This window comes from Telmatherina bonti (assembly GCF_933228915.1).
Source record: "Telmatherina bonti genome assembly, chromosome: 22".
In the NCBI taxonomy this organism is placed as follows: Eukaryota; Metazoa; Chordata; class Actinopteri; order Atheriniformes; family Telmatherinidae; genus Telmatherina; species Telmatherina bonti.
Window position 1 is genome coordinate 14,736,315 of NC_136631.1, and position 16,997 is coordinate 14,753,311.

The following is a 16,997-nucleotide window of genomic DNA, read 5'->3' on the forward strand; positions in this document are numbered from 1 at the left end:
TTCTGTTTAATGTTAAACTAACATTTTTCCAGGTTGACTTAAAGGAAACAACTAAGTTGGAAAAGTCAGCTAGATGTCACTCTATCCAACTAAAACTTGAAACAACCAAACTAACTCACTTCATACTTAGATGGTATGCTGTCTATCATAGATCACATTTTATATAGTTAAAATCTGTATTTTTTAGAACTTTAATGATTATTTCAGGTATTCATACATGAATAAAGGCTTTAGTGTTGTTCAAGTTGTGACCTGTTGTCAAGGGCTGAAAGGTTCAAGTGTTTAATGTCTTTCTCTGGAGGGAAGAATGACTGCATCTGATCACAAGTTAACCAATCCAAGAGTGTCAAAATGCTGCACACACCGTGACTGAATCATAAATATAAACTCCATGGTGGTGTTACAGGAAAACTGAAGTCATTAAGTCAAATTATCTTAAAACCTCATAGGTGTGTGTTTATCTAGTAGAGGCAATGTTTTTCTTTAAAAGACAAAACTTTGACTTTTCCAATAGAGAAAAGTGAAGATCGCCAAAGTCAGTTCCATTACATTCAATATTTGTTGAGATGTGTCAGTCAGAACCAAAGTAAGGAAGCAACCAGCTGGGAAATCCTAATGGCGATCCTTTAGCTAAACCCACTCTTGTTAAAAAATGTCGACGACTCCTCCAGCACTTTTCCTGTCAAATCTTCTCAAGTGAGAAGACATATAATCTCATACATTAGTGATTTACGTGTCAACATTGATGATGTACCTCTCACTGAATTTATGTACTGTTCACAGAAAACAGTAATTTCTCTGACCCTTAGGTCTGTTTGATCTCACAGAACTCTTTAAAGCTCAAGCGGCGGCATGCAGAGACAAAGAAGAGGAGACTGCGCACCTCCGTAGTGCCACTCTGTAGTGCTGCTATCACAGTTTGGAGGTTATTGTAGGACAGAGAGAGAAGACGACCGCAGGAGACCTGACGGTGTCAAAACACATTATTATCGTCCCCACAAGAAACACAACCACTGGAACAGACCTCACAGAGAGAAAGAGAAAACAGTGGTGGGAGAAAAAGAGACAATGAGATGGGAAATGCCATACCGGTCATAGGAAATCTGTGCTTTTGTGGACTTTGCCTACAAGTCCGTTGCAGTCGAAAATAATGAAGAATCTCAGTGGTTGGCAGCAATGGAGAAGAGTAGAGGTTATCTTTGTTTATTACTTATTATCTCAGTACATTCTATGACAATTTGTTATATGTTCTTGTTATACAAGAAGTTATATTTGTATATAGGTCTTTTTCATGTTTGTCACACTTTGTTTTTTTCATTGGTTAGAGTAAAACAGATGATGTCATCTGCTCTAGGTCTGAACAGTCCATTCATTAGTGTATGTGCTGCTAAGCATGCACGCTAAATGCTTAATGTTTCTGTCATCTACCCAACATCTTAATTGCTTAGAAACTCTGTCAGCTGTAAGTATGCTTTGCCATTATGTCCCTACTCCTTGCCCCCACCCCCACCCCTTTTGGTCTGGATAAGAAAAGCATAGTTCAGCCCAGCAACATGCGCTCATACGAAGATAAGCTAAATACCGTTGATGGGAAGCATGGTTTACTGATCCTTGGGAGGAAAAAAAAAAACTCTGAGCACATCCCAGGGTCTTGCAATCAGGTGTGCTGCACACTGTCCACTCAACATGCATTCAACACTCCATGTCACACTCTACATTCAGCCTGCAAAGCCATTAGCCTTGCTGCTGCAAGTTGGTTCACCACTGTAACCATCATTCACACTCATCTATATCCCTGGCAGCACATCCTCACCACAAGCCTAACGCTTCCACAGTTGCACAGTGATGAAGGGTACCAGAAGTGTCAGGTAGAAACAGATGTCATATAATCCATGAGATACATCCCACACCGTGAACGAGGGATGATTAGGTCACCTGGAGCAATGTCCACAAAACCTGCATCAGAGTCCTCACACCCGGGACTCTAATCCAGACGTGAGGGAAGCTGATGACCTGTATTTTCTCAGAGATCTGTGACTCAGAACATCATTAGCACACACACACACACACACATGCGTATTCAAGCCTTGTAAAACTCCATTCAGTGCCCCACCTTTTCTCCTATTGGCTCCATTAAGAGTCCACCAACCCACACAAACATGGCTGTTGCAAAGCTACAAGTACTCAGACCCAAGCTGTTGGAGGGGAAAATAAAAACTACACCAACATAATAAATATCCTGACTTATGGACAGACTTAAAATAAAAAGTTTGCAATGTTTGATATGGGGAGCATGCTTAGAGAGAATCCAGAATGACTGTATTCTGGATTCTAGTATATTGCTGTCATTGTAGTATTACTAAGCATTCATATTGACAGATAGAGAGAGAACCCAAAGGTGCTGCTGTAACCTTTTCAGCTGGCAGCAAAAACAGCCTCCTAATCCATGATAGCAGAATGAGGGTCTAGTGAGTGTTGCCATCTGGCCTCATTCTCCGCAAGTGCTCGGAAACTTGGGCTCTCCACGGTCATGGTCTGGTCTGTCATCAGCTTACATGGGTGTCCAGCCAGCAGTCGAGTGCTTCAAGCAGGGGATGCAGGGAGGGAGGGTGGAGGGAAAGGCAGAGGACAAGAGCTGATTTGTGTTGCAAGGGCTGATTATGCGTGCTACGGGGCTGGTTTCCTGTGTGTTGTGTTTGTGTTGGAGAGAGTGGCTCCAGGCAGATGTTGCAAATGAAGGAGGTGCTGTTGTGTGCTGACATAGTAGTAGGGGGGGAAAAGTCATCCCATCTGATTGGGGGTTTTAAAAGGGAAATTCTATGCCGACAACAAATATCATTAGATTTGATGCACTTTGGGAAAACATCTATTTTATTCTGGGTGCGTCACGCTGACACTCAACATCCAGCTGTGCCAAAGCACATCCAGACCATCCATTTGTCAACGCAAGCATATGAACACCACTAAAGCAATTCTCACACGACCTTTTACCTTCATGCAGCCATCTGTATACACAATCAGACACCTAAAAAACACTAGTAGGCACACATTCACACTCCACACACACACCCACACACACACACACACACACACACACACACACACACACACACAATAGTAAAGCTGAGGAATGACATAGCCTTGATATAGCATATTATATGGCTTTATGATACAAATTAGAATAAAAAAGCAATGTAGGAGAGACCCTAATTGTAAATAGTCTGCAAAATAAAATGATCCCCACCAACTTTACAGTAAAGTTGAAGGACCCCCCCCCTTTCCCCTCCCACGCAGTCGCTGTGATTTAAACAGGAATAAAACAACACATCCCTATGGAATCTGAAATACAAAGAGGTACTTATATTTTTAACATTCAAAGCTACATCACTGAGCAGGACTGAGGCAAGTTCTCGGACACGGATGAATCACTTGAAATCCTCCCTCCTTTCTTTCCTTCTGACTGGTCGGAGCCTGTGTCAGTCAGTGGGAGGGGTGCATCGCTAATTTCTACATGCCTGTATGTCAATTTAAGACTCAGATTGCGTTTTTTGTGTGTGGCTGACAGTAGCAGCGGGCCCCAGCAGATGTGCGCAACCTCAGTGTTGGATCTTTGCGCGGATTGGTTCTGATGAGGCGTTCAGGGACGCGCGTCTACCTGCTGTCACGCCGAAGCGTCTTCGTCTTTGGATATTGCTGCCACTTAAAAACGCATCCGCACCTTCCTGTCCTGTCTCGTGGTGCGTTTGCATTTGGGAGTGAGCTGCTGAAGAAGAAACAGCCAGGAAAGACGCTTTCATAAAACTTTTACACGAGACTTTGACAACTCTGCGGATTGCGTCGAGGTGACGTAAAAGAAAATCGCGGTGAGTTCATGTGGTTTATCATCTGACAGAAGTGGATCGTTTATTTTTTTTCGGGGAAAACTCACTGAAGCAGGTTAGGAAACATGAACAGCAGAATCTCCGTGGTGTTATTGCATGTCCTGTTTCTGGTGCGAGCGCACTCGGCGCATGAGTGCACGCCTTGTAGCCTCCGGACTTGTCCCGGCAAACCCCCGCACGGCTGCGAAGGTGGCCGGACTTTGGCTCGGGATCCGTGCGGATGCTGTGACCAGTGCACCCGGCTGGAGTGGGAACCCTGCGGCGGCCCGGACTGGGCGCACGGCTACTGCGCACTGGGACTGACCTGTGCCTCTGGAAACAAAACCGGAGTTGCCACCATCCCTGAAATTGGAGTTTGTAAAGGTGAGTGTAAATCAGTAGTTTTAACTTAGCTTAAAGTGCTCAGTTTTATGGATTATAGAAAGAATGTGTAGATGCTGTTGGATAGAGTCCATACTTTTTAAACCTGACTGCAGGGAATGTCTCAGTGTTTAACCTCTCTCAGGCTGCCTACATCAGCTCTCCAAGTCTGACGAGCTGTTGACTGCCAGGAGAGGAGTCCTGTTCAGCAGCTTACTTCTCCTCAAAGCCTCATTGACTCTTAACTCAGAGGCATGACCATTCATCTGGGAGAAGTCAATTGGCTCTAAGTTGCAGCTCTGTTTGCAGCAGATTCTGTTCTTTTTTTTCTTATTAAACATTTAATGAGACGAAAGAGACAGGGCAGAGCGAGTCTGCAAGAAGGTGGATGACTTCTCATTTATTCATGGAGTACTGTGATAAACAAATTGCCCCTCATTTCACCTGTATTGTTTACATGGCTAGTTTTTCTGTGTTGTCCAGGGTGCCTCTAACAATCTGACAACACAATTTCAGTTTCTAACTTGAAGTTCTGTGAATTCACAAAGCCACACGGTTCTCGTCCCGCCATACAGAGCCAAGCTTTCATGTGGTCATTTAACGCACAATTTGAGCAACTTTCTCAGCTTCAGAGAGGGGCACAGGGCTTTAAGTTCTTCGCTGTGAATGAGGTCGGTAGCAATGGCTTTCCCTTGAAGAACAAATAACTAGTGGAAAGACCCCCTCCGGACATGCCATCTGCACTCTGTTCCTTTTCTTTCTGAATGATTGCAGAGGACTGACAGTACTGTAGGAGAGTAAGCAGGTCTCAACGGGGGTCTGGATCTCCTGACCCTGTCCTTCCATCGTTTCTCTGTAGGGTGGTCCAAGTCGGTGCTCAAATACGATTTTTCAGGGTTCTCCATCCCCCAGGTGTTCCCAGGGGACAGAGGGGGTGCTGATTATGCCTCATGCACAGGCGTCTGGAGGACATCTCCTCTGCAACTTAACAGCTTTGGAACGAGTGGGAGACCTAATGGCTCCTCTGACTGAGTCATGCCTCTGGTCCTGCTGCTGACCCCCTAAATCAGACACACATACGCACACCCTTGATATCCCAAAGGGTCTAGGTGGGGGTAAATCAACACCTCCCAGTGTGTTTTTTGGGCTCATAGTTGGCAGGCTGCTGGAGGCTGATCCCAGATTTCCCTCCTCAAGCTGCAAGGGTCTTAAAGTGATTAGGCCTGCAATCAAGAGTAGGGGGTAAATGTTTCCGCTTTTTCTGATCCCTTGTTTTACTGCTCACAGTTTGATTTACTGGGTGGTCAAAATCTGCTGGTGTGGAGGCGGTTTTATAGCACAGGTGACACTTTGCATACTATATGAGCAGAATACCTCAGTATTATTGTTTGGCCCTGCGTTGTCAAGCGAGAACAAGCTACATACCAGTGTTCCCAGCCTGGAGATGTAATGTTTTGCCAAAGAACTTTTGTGCATGGAATTAATTTGTAATATCCCCCTTTAAAAAATGTCATCCCAAAATTTGCTGCCAATAAATCTCACTATTCCTGAAGGTGCAACAACCAAAGGATGATCATGCAAAGTCCAAGAAATAGTACTACTAGCTTTCCAAAACACAATGTTTCTCATTTTAAAAACCGTTATTATCCTGACATTTAATTACTTAAACTGACAAAAACAAGCGCTATTGTTTCTGCTTTGTCAGCGTGCACCTGCTCAGCTGGTCATTTAAGCCCCAGCTGGGTTAAATAAGTCCGACCTGAATCAATTGTTTTTAAAGTTCAGAATGTTTTCTTGTGTCCATCTTTTCAAGCCAAGTACCTTAAGCGCCAGAGATACTTAACATACCGTGTAACAGGATGCCTGTCCTATAGGGACGCTATGTCCACTGCACTCCTTCACATGGCTTCTACATGTCCCTTCCTCTTGTATTATCTAACGTTTCAAAGACTTCCTTTTAAGCTCGCTATCAGCCTTAGGGCCTCTAGAGGTCAGCTTTCCCATCCAGGCTCTGGATGCCAAGACAAGCAGTCTCAATGGCTGAGAGAGGAATCCCCCAGCGATGAAGCCTTACAGACTTTGGCTAGACTCATGCCAGACCGGATAACAGATAACCAGGAGGGACCAAAACAGACTTGGGTCAGTCTAAACGGTTTTAGGCTGAGGCTGGTTAGAATTAATGGAGCTCACTGTGTGGGGGGGGGTCATGCTAAAATTAGTTGCAATGTTTTCACTGCCCAGCCTTTCATTGATTGTTTTGACTCCTGCCTCATTTTCTACATGCCAGCTTTAACACCTCGCAGACAAGCGCTGCCACTGTCTCAAACTAAAATACCCTTGCAAACACAGGAAAGCCTGAGGGTGGAAAAAATGTGGAGGTGAGGATCATTTTAGGGTGAAAGGAAATCAGAGAGAAAGTTTGGGTTGTATTTTTTTTTTCATTCTGAAAAGGCTGCTTGTGCTCGACCAGTTCACCGGCTGCCTGGGAGAACTATTAAAAGCGTTGGCTGGCTCAGGTTAAAGGTAACACTACCTCGCTTCCACTGGCCAGAGTTTACCGTGGGTGCTTATAAGCACAGGACTATTCAGCAAAATCTGCTTCAAGCTTTCGCAAGACTGTTTTCTCTTTCAGTCCTGCTGATTCACTTCAGAAGTTCGTTTTTGTTTTTTTGTTTTTTCTATCGCAGCAAGAGATGTGACATTCTCATCTGTTAGGGATTAATACAGATCTACATATGTGTTTTATTATCAGCTGTGGCATTTAAAAGCAAAGCCATGGAGTTTTTGATTCTTCCCGCTTTGAATCGCATCATGTTTTTCCACCCCTAGCTGAGGGGAACTCTTCCTTTTTCATGTAGGGTCTCTACAGTAGCTGGGTAGGCACGCATCAAAGAGGTCATGTGCTGGGTGGTTAAAACCTTTGACACCTCTTCCTCTCGTGCATTGTTCCGGTGTGTTGCTATTTGGAGAAAAAAGCCAGAGTGTTTTGACAAACTGCAGTCACGCTTCCACGCTGTTGATTTGATGCCTGAGAACTAAATGCCTGGGAAGGGGATAGTCTGTGCCATAGTTTGTCTTATCCTGTTTACTCTGCTGCCACTCTTATTACTCTTGGATAGCAATGAAGGAGGGTAATTTGGGGGTATATATGTGTGTTTATTCATGGATGAATGTGAAGGGAACACTAGGGGTAATGTGTATGTTGGGGCCCTTTAATCCCAGGATCTTGGTGGATATTCCGCTCACAAGGCTCCAATGTGACATTCCTTCGTAACGTTAAAATTTCATCCAAGTGGGGATAAGCCTTGCAGTGGCATCTCGGGGGTAAAGCTCACTGGGTGAAGCAACAATATGTGGGTATGGTACAAATGGCCTCGGTTCAGAGGAGGCGTTGCTGCATCCTGCAAAGATGGAGACCCTGGGAGGGCCCCATGCTGTGGAACAAAAGCAAACAAATGGGCTCAGTGGTTGTAGTAGTGTGGCACAAGGAGAAAGGAGGAGGGATTGCAGCCCAGTATTAGACTGGTCACTTCAGTGTTTTGTGTGTGTGTGCCAATGTAATGTGTTGCAACAGAGGCGGTAAGCTGCCTGACTTAACCATTTTGATAAAGAAATGTTGATTTATTTTTTTATTTTTTCATCTTTTTTTTTTTTTTATCCTAATGGACGAGCACTTTTTTAAATTCCCAGATCAGATGGTTGATGTAAATGTGCTACAAAATGGAAAAACGAGTCTAATCCTGATGAACTTTGTTCTTGTTGCTGTGTCCCACAGTACTTCCTGACCATCCAGATGCAGGTCTTGAAGACGAGCACTGTCCTCTGATGACAGGCTGTGACCGAGTTGGAGGTCAGTGTGTGTGTGACGCCCACCACTCCTGCTTGGGGTCCTTCACCTACCCAGACCAAGAAACTTGCACGAAGGCTAGTAAGTCAGGTGGGCTTTACTTTTCCATCTCTTTCTACATTTAAAATGGCAGATACACACAAGAAATGAATCAGAGTTTGAGGCTGTAACGCTGCTCATGGAAAGGAGCTAATCTATAACAAATGCATTTGTCTGAGGTGACTAATGCTACTTGCATGTTATAGTAATGACACACGGGTTACGGATTTTTGTAGTGGTTTTAACACTCACCCTCGAGTGCTGCCATTATGACTCATTGATGACTGTGGTTTGTGCATCCGCTGCTGGATTTCAGATGGTCGGAGGCACGAGCACAGAGAAAGACACAGAGAGAAGTATGTGGGACCGTCCAACCCAGCGTGCATGTTCTCCGGGTGTAACCTGACCACTGAGGGCTGTGTGTGTGAGTCTCAGAGTTGCCATCACCACTTCTCCTACATCAACCGCAGCCAGTGCCAAGAAGCAGCAGGTAACCCTCAAGTGTCTCTAGACTGACAGCTGCACAGAAGGCAACCAGTGGCTGCACTCTGCTCAGTTATACATGTCTCTGAAATAAATCCTGAGACCGCATGGTTACATTTGCATCTGTGAACTGAATATTTTATCTTTATTAATATAAGCATTCATATACAGGAAGTAATACCTGGTCAGATTCCCTCAAGCTGAAACAGGCACGGCATTCCTTATGTCACAACCAATTATGTGTAAAAGGAAACGTACTGATGCTGACTAAAGAAACTCTAAATGTTGTAGTAGAATCACTGTGTAAAACTATATATATGTATATATATGTATATATATATATATATATATATATATATATATATATATATATATATATATATATATATAATATATTTTATTGTGCAACTTACCATGTAGGAAAGGAGGAAGCAGAGAAAACTGATAAAGATACTGAAAGTGAAAGATATGAATGGGGCAAAGTAGATAATGTTACCGAAGGAAGCAGTCAAAACCTTTGAAAAGTCATTAAGGTGTGAATGAATCCAGAACAGCAGGAGAATAGGAGAATTTCTCTTCACCTCTGCTCTTCTTCTGCCTCTTTGATTGACACGTCTGTGTGAAAAAACATTATTGGCAGAGTGAGTTTAGTTTCCTCATTGGGACTGTGAGGTGTCTGGTAGATTGACAGTCTGTAAGTAGCGCCTTCCTCCTGAGTGGCATTTGCAAAATAGAACAAGACTGTTGCTAATTGCACTCACTGAACTTCCAACTGTTTTTGGTACAGTTCTCCTTACTGAATCTAAATTTGAATAGAAACTAGTTTGGTGCTCTACTGAACAGATTAAGTGTATCGCATGTAAATATGACTGCCTGTCTGCATGTTTTTTCCCCTCCTTCTGAGGAGTTCGAGATAAAAAAAACCAAAAAAAAACCCATCTCTTTAGATAGCCAGTACTTTGCCTGGCAACGAGCCACGAAGACACATTAAAGTTTATTTAGTCTACAGCTAACAGAGAGGTTGTTACAGAACATCCATGGTACAGCTGTATGGATGTTTATCTTGAGCCATTTACTCAGTAAATCCCACAGGAACTGTGCTCATCAAACATTATATTGTGTAGACGTATCATCTCGTGTTACAATGAAAGATGGACTGTCTGTGTTGTGTAACTCCTCTCCGAGCCTGAGCCCACCGAATGACAGTTTAAACTCCAACCAGTGAAAACTGTAAACAACATTTTTCAGCAGCTTATGAGTTTTCACCGCAGGACACACCCACCCCTCTCGTAGCCCGTTATTAAGCAGAAGAGCAGGATGCATGCATCTGTTTTATCTTAAACGATACACATGCATGTGGATCAATGCACACACGGGCATGCTTGCATGTGCCGATACCGTATATCATCGCATATGTGCAATGAGCCTATCAGCCAGTGTGCCTGCGTGTGTTTGTGCATGTGTCTGTGTGAGATAATTATCTTGTTTGTCTTGATGTCTGGGCAGAGATTTTCCTTTGTCTGTCATCAGCAGGAGCTTCCTCTGCAACCAGACTTGGACTCTGTGGGAAGGAACTATGGTCCTGATGGACTCCATAGTGACTGTTTCAGTCAACACCATGTTGTCTTTAGGCACTTATTAGGATCCGTGTTGCCATGTCCTGCTTGAGTGATTGCTTCCTGCAAACATGCCTGCAATGGCATGAGAGCCCCACTGATGGCGCTTGTCTTTACAACAAACTGCTTCTAAAAGATGATGTTACCCATTGGTTTATAGGTTTGACTCTCTAAAACAGGGGTGTCAGAACCCAGTCCTTGAAGGCCAGAATCTGGCTAGTTTTTGTTGTTTCCCTCCACCAACACAGCTGATTCAAATCAGTGGATCCAGAAGCTTCTTGTCAACCTGTTTGAGTGTCAGTCAGGTGTCTGTTGGAGCATGGAGACAACAAAAACCTGCAGGATACCGGCCCTCCAGGGCTGCAGTTTGACACCCCTGCTCTAAAATATCAAGTTCAGCATTTAGCTGTCACCATGAAAATGGAGTTAAAGGAATGGAACTAAATGAACTGGAAGATCTACTAGAGAGCACACCTGCTCCAAAGACACACAGTTCAAAGTCTTAATATCTTTTGGTTCAGTTTGGGTTTATTTGTTGTATATTGAAAAACTGAGAACTGGTTCAGTTTTCATTTTCATATCAGTTTGGATTTGGACTGGATAAAACTGCATCAGTTCTGCGGCCCAGTCCGGTTGGTGGTTTGTCTTCACAGGAACAGCGCCTCACCCAGTCATGCTAGCCAGGTGGTAACGATTCCAGTACAAATCCTACAGAAGATTTTTAGGTTCCAAATCCAAACCAATGCTTTTCTTAGTTTGCTTTCACTTTGACTCACTGATATATTAAAGCTCAACATCACTGCTGTCAGTGTTTCGTCACGTGACGATGCTTTGTGTATTAGTAATATTAAAAAAAAACAAAACACTGATATAATTTGTTATCATTGAGCTAGAAGCAACATGGTGCACCAGACGTTTTGTCCACATGTCAGGGAGGAAAGAGGATGTGATAAGTGTAGCAGAGGAAGGGAAAATGCAGGAAGATAAGAAATCACAAGAGAAGCCAACCAGTTTGTTGAGGTATTTGTGTACAAGCCCCAGGGTCGTGGTAGGGTGGTGTTTAGTAATTTTACTCTCTGGAATGGTTTACATATTTCATTCACGATAAGGCTGCCTCAGTGCTATTTTAAAGGAATTCCCCTGCTGTTGCTCACTGATAGGAGCACACAAGAGCAGGCTATACATCACTGGTGATTCATATGACTGATGCTAACTTATGATCAGAATTGGTGAAAGTTAAAAGCTTAGGTTATTCTGACTAAGTTAACCAATGTACCTACTCACACTCTGGACCGAATATTGGGTTTAGATTGAAAAATTGGGCCTCACATGCATGTGGTAGTTCACAAGTGTCTCATCAGACAGGGATGCGGTGCCCACTGTGATGCCAAAGCACCAGCTGACCTCCCTCTCACAAATCTGCTTGCCTACAAATGCCACCTCCATCCCGCCTCTCTCAATCCTTGTGAAAGGACCGTTAGTTCTGCTTGGCTGCAGCCTCTTTGTGGCAGGACTATTACAGGCCGAGCCAGACCGCCACCGGCTGGCAGGGGCACGAGACGTCTCAGTGCTGAGTGTTTGTGTGCTGTCTGAGGAAGCCGTGGCCCCGTCGGTTCCCAGAGTGTTCGTATTTATGTGTTTGGAGAGTGATTTAGAAGAGGAAACAAAGCTCCTGTGAGACTGTTGAGACAAAAAACATCCCTTAAAGGCATGTTAGGATTTCTGTCAATCCACTTACAACTCTTGGTCAGCCCACTAACAAAGTCAGGCAACTTTGGGCCAACAGGAAAAGCCCAAACACACACACATAATGTCTTACACCCCCCTTTACCTGCCCAGCTCTAACCCATTCCCTCTTTCCAGGCTTGAAACCTTCCTCCTTACTGACTCAGCCATAACTAAAGACACTCCAACTGGAGGCTAACCCAGCTCCTGGTGTTCTCTGACCCATATGCTTTATCATCATTCTTGTCCTTACTGCCAAAATAGAAAAGTAACTGTTTGCCTGTCTATGGGAGACACCCCAGTGTCTCCCATTGACTTGTTTTCTACTTATTCAGGATATAAGAGCTGATTCTTATGGACATTACATGTGATAATACTTCAGGTTTGTTTCTGAGTGCTTTATGTGCAGCCCACTGGAGCAAAGTTTAGTTTTACCCTGTGGTTTTTCATCAGATGCAGCTGAACACAGTTGTGCTTCTCTGCCTAGGTAGCAGGCTTTTAGTCTGACTGAAGTCTAAAGTTTGTCGCTGGTCTTGTTTTGTTCCATCTACCAACAGAGTTTCAATGGAATACATACGCTGTGTATACTTGCTTTTCACACGTGACCCTACATGAGTTCAACAATGTGCAAATGTTGACATACAAGTTGCAGACGTTCTCATGACCTCATTCAATCACACCTCCGCTGTAGCGTGACTTTGGAGGCTGAGATCATGTTTTTAAATCTGCAAATATTAGCCAAAGAGCGAGATAACAAGTCATAAAGCGGATCCAGGGCTTCCGACAGCTGCATGCCTGCACTCTGCCACCTCGAGCCTTTGGTGTGAAGGGTTTCTACCTAGTGACCTTGCTGTTGCTTTTAGGCCTGGACCTCCCTTTCAGACCTGCTCCTCGCTACTTAACGCATATACCCAGGTAGATAGTAAACAATGCTGACTTTCTAAGTTATAACAGCAGGTGGGCGTGGGGCCAGGCCCCCACAGCTTAACATGAGAGACGGCCCTGATGTGTCCCTCCGTGGAACAACTTTACAAAACCTGAGGACAGAGCAGAAACCCACAGAGGGCAGCTGGACTGAGACGGCTTTGTTCTCTCCTGACTTGTTTCCAAAGTCAGTTGGTGAACAGAACTCACATTGTGCAGTTTTTCCATGAGTAAACTCAGGCTGTCAACGCAGCCTCCTCTGCCTGGTTGAGTTGCTCTGGTTTGGGGAAAGACTGTGCTCCTTGTAGCCAGTCCTGAAAGGAAGAAAAAAGCCCTCTTGAGTGGTGGAGTTTTCTTTCTTCAATGAGTTGCAGAGATGCCAGATATATGCATTGTTTACCATTCTGTGGTTTCAAGGCAATTTCCACATCTCACCTTCTCCAGACCAGCATTGTGTTTGTGTGAATGTGACCAGGAGAAATCACATATTGTTGCAAGTTGTGCTTTATGGTCAAAGGTTTTCCATTCTGTGCTATCTTTGAGTATTAAAAGCGCACATGTTGCCTAATCTGCAGCGAGAATTTATCAAGCATACAAAATCAGGGCCTTTTGTGTTCGTGGAAGCTGGAGTATTGCCACCATTGTGATACAAAGATTGGTTCTGCGGTCGCTGACTCACTAATTATAGCCATTTATGCTGAAAGATAGAGCACAAACGGCTCAGGATAAAATCCATTAGCTGCTGACTTTTTCCATCCTCTGTGTCTGCCTATTGTGCTTTTAAATGTCCCAACTAAAAAAAAAAAAAAAAAATTATATTAATTAGACCTGCAAGGCTTGGACCGTTTCCACAGATGGATACAATTCTGTTCATTTGAATGACAATGATGTGTCTGCCAGCTGCTTTTCCCAGAGCTCTCTAACCCCGGGCATTATCACAACTGAAAGAGTAATCAGCCTTCTCTGAGGCACATACAATACACAGAAAGTGTTTTTCAGTGCAGAACTTTGTGCAAGATTGCCCCAGTGCATTTCTTGTGGCTTTTAAAAGCCTGAGGTTTTCATATGCAAAACCAGTCTTCAACTGAGCAGCAGCACACTGCATTAGACGTTATTGGAAGTAAAACACGAGCCAATCAGCACCTCTAACAAGAGTTTATTTAACTTCAGCATTGAAAATTGGCCAAAAACCGTTAAAAGGTTTGTGGCCTTTCTTAATTCAGGGGTTTTTCCTTCAATTTCTATGACACCATTCAGTTACAGAGTTTATCAATGAGAGCTTTATGGCAGTCTTCACTTGTTCCAGCATTGCTTGAGTAAACAGTACAGTACAGATACCTCACACTCCTGCTGTATTTATCTGGAGCCAGAAAAAAATCAACATTTCCCTTCTCCTCAATTTCATCTGTCAGTTATGTTCCCTCCACCCACCAGACTACTGCAATCACAGCCAGAGCCCGTCTTCTCTTTTTTTCTTCGCCAAGCAGACATCAAACCGATACTTAACCACATGCCAGCAGAGCATCGGGTCAGATACAGGAATATAACTTTCAAATTTGTAATGAATGAGAATATACGGTTTGATTTGAACGTCTGCTTGTGGAGTTGAAGACTAGCAGAGGACAATCAATATCGGGGCGCGAACAATCTGGACCCTAAATCTTCATACTAGTTTGGTTCCCCCCATCTTAGGGATCCATTTACCAGTCTTTGAATGTCCGGTTTGAGGCACATCCTCTGAGACTTGTGTTGGCCTATTGAAACAGCATCAGTCTGGGAAGCCCATCAACAAAAGTCTGGAAACTTCACAGCACAAAAAAACCTCAAGCACTGTTACGCAATCTCCGCCTGTTTCATTCCCTTTCCTCAAAAACCAGATGTATGCAAAGATTGTCAAGCATTTCTCATTACTGAATAATAGCCTCCTTGATTTAACTCCTAAATAGTGCAGTCATTTGTTGACACATTTTCTCCTGTAAATGAGCTGGTTTCCAGTAGATGTGCCGTTTACCACATTTTCCTCATTTCCATCCATGGACCCTGCATAAGTTAATACAGCTTTTCCACTTTGTGCAGTATTTTTAAAAAAAAATGCAGCAACGTGTGCATCATGTTGTTTTCTTTAGATGGATCTGAAGCATAACGTTGTGATTGGACCGATGTCTCAGTTTATAACCAGTCTGCTTTGGACAGTACTTTACCTCTGACTGTCTTGTGTACATTACAGCAACACAGAGAACCAAAAAAATATCATGCAATATCTATAAAGAGCGTGATCCTCTTTCATTTTCTGGAGAAGACTCCAGAATACACTTCTAAGACCTCTGCCCAGATTAGCCGTACCCCAGCCCCCCCTCCAATGAAGGATATCAGAGCTATTATGCTGGCTCTGCAGATGAATAGACAAACACATCCTGGTATGCTAAGTGAAGGGGAGTCTATAAACTGGAATGAAGAAAAGCTCTGTTGAAGGTTGGCTGCTATTAATGACTGGTTTTAGAGCATGAGAGGCTGTTTGGATTGTGGGCAAGTTGAGCCAGGCTGGGTGGGATCACAGTCGCGTCGACAGGATATGCAGAGAGCCTTGTCATGTTGAGAGAGGGAGCCCCGCTCCCACTTCTGACACGATGCCGTAAAGCTTTCACAGACTGAAGTGGGGATTTGATGACTGCACGCAGAGTTTGTGTTGGGTGACTGTGCGAACTCTTTAGTCTGAAACATGAGCAGCATCGTTCTTAAGTGGCTTGCTACAAGCAGGCAACCGTCTCACTAACATGCACTCAGCACAGGAGAACAGTGTTTGCGCTGTCAGAGCTTAGAGCAGTGGAAGGTTGTGTTACCCCAAAGGAAGGGGGGGGGGGGGGGGAGGAATGAAAAAAAATCATAATCTGTGTTTGTCTCTATCACTGTTTCTTTTGTTTGCATAACCCTCTCAGCTGCTCACACACCTTTTATGTTAACATGAATGTGTATCCATGTGTGTGTTTTCTCTGCAGAAGTGCTGAGGTGTGCTGGGGTGACATGTCCTCCCCTGCAGGTGCCTTCCTGCCCCAAGGGTTCAGTCCTGACCAAGAGCTACACACCACCTGCTGGTTGCTGCCCTTCCATACCACCACAGTGCACTTGCGACCTCCGTGCCTGCCACAAGCCCCAGTGCCCAAGTGGACAGCATCCTGTTGCACTTAGTCAGGCCAGCGGTCAGCCGGGAGACTGCTGCGATGTGTTCGAGTGCCAGAAAGGTGATTGCACTGAACTTTTCTCCACCCACTGTCACCGCTCCCCCACTACGAGCAGCAGTTGCACAGTTGTAACTGGAGAGAGTTGTTTTTCTTTGAATAAAACTTTTCGCCCTTGCTGAAGAAATGGCAACAGAATAAAAGAAAAAAAAGTGCTGCTTAGATAATTACTTTCTGGCTTTTATCAGGCATCACTGCATCCAAGTGTTAATTTGCCTCGGTTCAGTCATTTCAGGGTTGCAGCCACCAATTTTTTTTTTATCATCTAAAACGAGGCAAAACAGAGAGTGGTCGCAGATAAGCTGATGTACCATGACTGTTTTTTTTTGGGGGGGGGGGGTTCTGGTGAAATAGAGACAGAAGGAAAAGGATGCAAGAGAAAGCAGATGTTGAAACTTTAGCGTTCCCCTGTTGTGAAGCAGAGACAGCCAGGAGACTAGGAGGACAGGGAGTGGAGGGGGGGGCTGTGGTATTGGCCTGTTTACTCTGCACGCCCAACAAATATTCGCTGCTTTACCAACAGAACAAATTCCCATTCTGGCCCCACCAGATGTATAAATGAGTGCCGTGTCCTGGAATTAATGGACTTAACAAGCCCACTGACCAGAAAAGTGCTTAGGCTACCAATTTGCTCAACAGAAGTGCAGTGTCAAAGGGTTCCTGTCTGGTCACACATCCAGAAGGGAAAAGGTTCAACAGTTCATTGATGGGAATGCTTTTTATGTGCTCCAGTCTGCCAGTGGGGAGAGTAATCGAGTCCGGCAGGCCGGCGGGGGCTGAATGGCAACCATGGGGGCCATGGGATCAGTGTTTTGATAACAAGTGTCTGCCACTCTTTGGACCTGGGGCTTGATGCCTTTTGTGCTGCTCCTACTGTCCGTTAGGC

At 44.3% G+C, this 16,997-nt stretch overlaps 1 protein-coding gene across 2 annotated transcripts in view; it reads left to right on the forward strand.

Moving 5' to 3' along the window:
• The first annotated feature begins 3,597 nt into the window (after positions 1 to 3,597).
• The window catches only part of LOC306772364 (cysteine-rich motor neuron 1 protein), a 33,263-nt gene continuing 19,863 nt past the window's right edge, over positions 3,598 to 16,997 (forward strand). Inside the window, exons 1-4 of one of the 2 annotated variants that reach the window (XM_079261807.1) lie at positions 3,598 to 4,244; positions 8,017 to 8,178; positions 8,444 to 8,617; positions 15,872 to 16,114. In XM_079261807.1, coding sequence (XP_079117933.1) covers positions 3,947 to 4,244; positions 8,017 to 8,178; positions 8,444 to 8,617; positions 15,872 to 16,114 — 877 coding nt within the window. In that variant the 5' untranslated portion in view covers positions 3,598 to 3,946. The remainder of the gene's footprint in view (positions 4,245 to 8,016; positions 8,179 to 8,443; positions 8,618 to 15,871; positions 16,115 to 16,997) is intronic. The other variant, XM_079261808.1, reaches the window with a different exon arrangement.